The sequence below is a fragment of the Erigeron canadensis genome, chromosome 5 (genome assembly GCF_010389155.1).
Source record: "Erigeron canadensis isolate Cc75 chromosome 5, C_canadensis_v1, whole genome shotgun sequence".
In the NCBI taxonomy this organism is placed as follows: domain Eukaryota; kingdom Viridiplantae; phylum Streptophyta; class Magnoliopsida; order Asterales; family Asteraceae; genus Erigeron; species Erigeron canadensis.
In genome coordinates this window covers 9,829,491-9,833,762 of record NC_057765.1, presented here as the reverse complement: position 1 = coordinate 9,833,762, position 4,272 = coordinate 9,829,491, and the positions used below count along the sequence as shown (strand labels likewise).

General features: G+C 34.3%; 1 protein-coding gene across 1 annotated transcript; it reads right to left on the bottom strand.

Moving 5' to 3' along the window:
* Nucleotides 1-203: 203 nt before the first annotated feature.
* LOC122601162 (putative receptor-like protein kinase At5g39000) lies at nucleotides 204-2,026 on the bottom strand. The gene is made up of 2 exons (XM_043773931.1): nucleotides 967-2,026; nucleotides 204-454 (listed from the first exon to the last, which is right to left on the bottom strand). Exons 1-2 carry the CDS (start codon nucleotides 2,024-2,026, stop codon nucleotides 204-206), a joined length of 1,311 nt encoding a protein of 436 aa, XP_043629866.1.
* Nucleotides 2,027-4,272: the final 2,246 nt, after the last annotated feature.

Genomic DNA, 4,272 nt, shown 5'->3' with positions numbered 1-4,272 from the left:
TTTAAAGGTTTTGCTAAATATGTTTGAATTTTCATTTCTATCTTTTTTATTAAAGGTTGGCCCCACACGACATCGTCACAAAAGGTTGTCGTAAAGTACATTAAGAGAGGATAATATAGCGACAACAAAGATGCGACGACAATGTCGTGGCGATATATTTTTTAGATGACAAATGCCACATATAATGACGACGCTTGTCATCGCTAAATGATGTTTTTCTTGTAGTGCTTGTAGTAATCCCATAATGCCATATACATATTGCCGTAATCTCCTCTTCCTATAATCCCACTGCGTGCATGATTCTGGGACGCTTTTTCATGCATTTCAGCACTAAAAGCTCGGACGGAACCAGCAGTGATTGTTTTTAGTTTTGCTTTTGAAAATTGAGACTCATTCTGCAGGATGAACCATTTCTTAGGCCTCTTCTTGGACATAAGGAATTGAAACCCCATACCTAAATGTGTTCAAAAGGTTACACAATAAGGCATTTAGAGGTATTTATACACACACATGACAAATACATTTTAACCTCTTCTAGAAAAACAAACTTCTAAAGTTGAAAGAAAGTAGAATTAAACACCATTAAAAACAAAATTCCAGTTTTATAAAGAATTCACTATGTTGGAATATATAAGTCGATTTGCTTGTTGTAGTACCAAAGATTCTGATGCAAAGATATTTTTAAGTACTGTGTTCTATAAATATATCTTCTTCTTTTTACTATAGCCAATAAATAATCCTACTTGCCCACTTAATTATGTTTGTTATATGAAAACCCTACCATTATTCATTTGTTACTGTAATTATTATTTACATAAGACTAGTTATAAAACAAGTATTAGAATAAGGAAACACCAATGTTAAATATTCTAACATATGTTTAGGGATGCCATATTATGATTTCATATATAAACACTCATGTATTGAACAAATCAAACTGAAAAAAACCCAAGAAAATTGAAATACCTGAATTTTCCAGGGAGCTGAAGGGAAACGCATCGACCATTCTATTAAATATTGACTTGCCCGGAGTCTGCAACCAATTATTGGTTTTCTGTTGTAAGTTGAGTACAGATTCGAGAGTGAAGACAACCTCAGTCATGGTAGGGCGGTGCTTTGGAGGGTTATTTAAGCATCTTTCGGCGATTCTAGCAAACTCCTTCAAACATTTTGGGGATATCTCACACCGTATATCAGAATCGACTATATTCTTTAAATTGCCTTCGTTGATAGAGTCTTGTGCCCATCTAGCTAAACCCCATTCAAGACTCTTATCCAAGGGTCGCTTCTGACACAAGACTTCAAACAAAACCACCCCAAAAGCATACACATCTGACTTTCTTGTCAACTTTCCAGTGGCGAAATAGTTTGGATCAAGATACCCAAAAGTACCTTTAACAAGTGTATTAACGTAAGTCAACGGTTGATTCGTTGGGCCTATTCTAGACAACCCAAAATCCGAAATTTTAGCTGCCCAACATTCATGTAACAAAATATTTGAGCTTTTAACATCTCGGTGTATAACACCAAACTCAACACCCGTACCTGTGTGGAGGTAGTCTAACCCACGGGCGACACCTATGCATATCTTTAGCCGGTCAATCCAAGATAGACGGGTGCGAAGTTTATGGAGATGATCTTCAAGCGTTCCATTGTGCATGTATTCATACACAAGGATCATCTCTTTGTCAAAATTACAATAACCAATCAAAGACACTAGGTGAGTGTGACGCAACTTAGAGAGCATCTCAACTTCAGCCCAGAACTCAACTGCTCCTTGATTTGACATTAAATCTAACCGTTTTATTGCAGCAGCAACATGAATAGTTCCAACAAGTACATCGCCTTTGTACACTTTTCCAAAGCCTCCACTCCCAATTACCAACAAATCTTTAAAGTTTTCTGTTGCCAACAGAATTTCTTGAAGTTCAAATTCACGGCATGGTTGTGACCATTGAGCAGTGAAATTATCGGTGAAGATAGAGATGGAGGGTTCAAAATCATTATCACCACTATAAAAAGACATAATATTGATGACTGTTAAAAGTGAATAAGCTTAATTATTACCAAATTAAAGTTTGGTGATCTATTTATACAATTAAGATGTTCTTCCTAGAGGGATGGACTTTTTCAATTGAGATTATATTTAATAGGTTACTGTATATATTGATTAACCATTTTCAGTAAAGAATCATCTTATTGCATAGTGAATCAAAGGATGGTAATCAACTTTGAATAATCGTGGTTTACTTACAAAATAGTAGTCTACTTTCTGGAAACAGTGATGACCATTAAATGAAGACATTTCTTTTGCATTTGGTATTCAATGAAATAAGTTATTTATTCCATCTGATATTAACGACATATAATCTAACAATAAATATTTTGAATAATTTGATGATATAGACTGACACCCCGTATTAATTATTAGTATTCAGCGAAAATGTTTTATATAAGAATGTAACTGAGATGATCGTATTTCATTGATTCATAAAGCATTTACAAGATCATATATTTATAATCAGCAAACCTAAAACCAGTTGAACCCGAGCCCATTTAGACCATTGGGCTAGCCAAAGTAAACTGACTCAACCTATCCGCTAATATGTGCCGTAGTTGGAGCAGGATGATGGTGGCAGTGGCAGCGGTTTGGTGGCGACTGGGACTGGTGGTGGTGGTTGCAGCGGCCAGTAATGTATGCTATTGATATGAAGACTTGTCTTTGCCCGATAGGAGACTGTTGACGATTTTCTTTGTTTTACCTATAAACAAATGATGAACTATAACTGCCACATTAAGTCAGATTTTTTAAATTCATTTGTGATGTTATCATTTTGACATATACATATGTGCTTCATTAAATTATTATTTGAGGGAGCTTTTAATTAAATTATCTTGTTTCAATGTTGACTCTGAAAATAAATTCAATGAAATTTTTGAATCAGTCAAAGTCCCACAAATTTGTTTCCAAAAGAAAATCATCATTTTGTAAGTTAACTTATTGTCATTAATTTCCTCATCAGTTTATGGTTTACACATATCAGTTTCTACATCCACTTCTAATTCTACTCCATGATTATTATGCATGTTGCTAGCAGAGATGGCAGGAAAAATGTATGCTATTACAAGATCCAGTTCTGTAGTGGCGGCCATTAAGTGTTGGATTTCATGTCCAATCAAGGGGAAGGGGCCTGAATTTGAGGTGGTTTCCAAATTGCGTCACTGTCATCTCGTGTCTTTAATTGGTTATGGTCACGCACGGATTTAGCATGGGGGCAGTGTGGGCAAATGCCCTAGCCCAAATTTGGTACAATGTATCTTTTTTCATTTTATAGGTATATTTGTGACTCTGCCCCTATTAAAAAGTAAATATAGAGTATAAATGCAAATCGTAAGACTAACATTTTAAATTTGCCCCCTTGAAATAATTTTTGTGGCTCCGTCTCTGGTTATGGTAATTATGAGAAGTAATAATCCTAGTATATGAATATATGCCAAATGGAACACTTACAGAGCATCTACACAAACTTGGTACACCCTTTACTTGGCTTCAACGGCTCAAGATCTGCATAATTGCAGGTGGTTGATAACATCCGTTTCATTTCCATATCATTAATCCAATATTAAATTAACTATGTGCAAGACAAAAAAATTTACATCCATGTGTTTTTGGAACTAATTCATACTGCTATAGCTGATTAAAATTTTAAAATGGGTTAAGAACCCAACAATATACTGTATAAGAAGAAAAAAAAAGTTGCAAAATTTATCTTATTTAAACTACAAGTGTCTCTTAATCTATTATAAACCATTTCTAAACAAGTATTAAGTTTGCTTAATGAAAGAGCTCAATTGCTGCCAAATAAACATATTTGACCGGATAGTTGTCAACTTCTGTAAGAAATACAAGAAATCTATCATGTATACAATATTGTTGATGGGCTTGAACTATAATGTGGTACAATTGTGTTGCATGTGATACATATAATTGAAAATATGTTTTGGATATTCAACCCTCCTTGGAATGGACTTCTGTTGTTTCTTTGCAATGCATACCCATGTAACATAGAATACTTGTCTTTGTCAGTTTCTTTATTTAAGTTATCTGATTTCAGTGTTGACTCTAAAAAAAATTCAATGAAATTTTTTGAATCAGTCAAAGTCCCACAAATCTGTTTCCCAGAAGATCATCATTTTGTAAGTTGACTATTGTCATTTAATATACACATCAGTTTATGGTTTATCCATATCAGTTTCTACATCTCCTACTTC

Coding starts and splice junctions, on each gene's coding strand:
- LOC122601162 (XM_043773931.1), bottom strand. CDS start 2,026: ATGTCTTTTTATAGTGGTGATAATGATTTTGAACCCTCCATCTCTATC. Junction 455..966: donor CAGCTCCCTGGAAAATTCAG/GTATTTCAATTT, acceptor GAACACATTTAG/GTATGGGGTTTCAATTCCTT.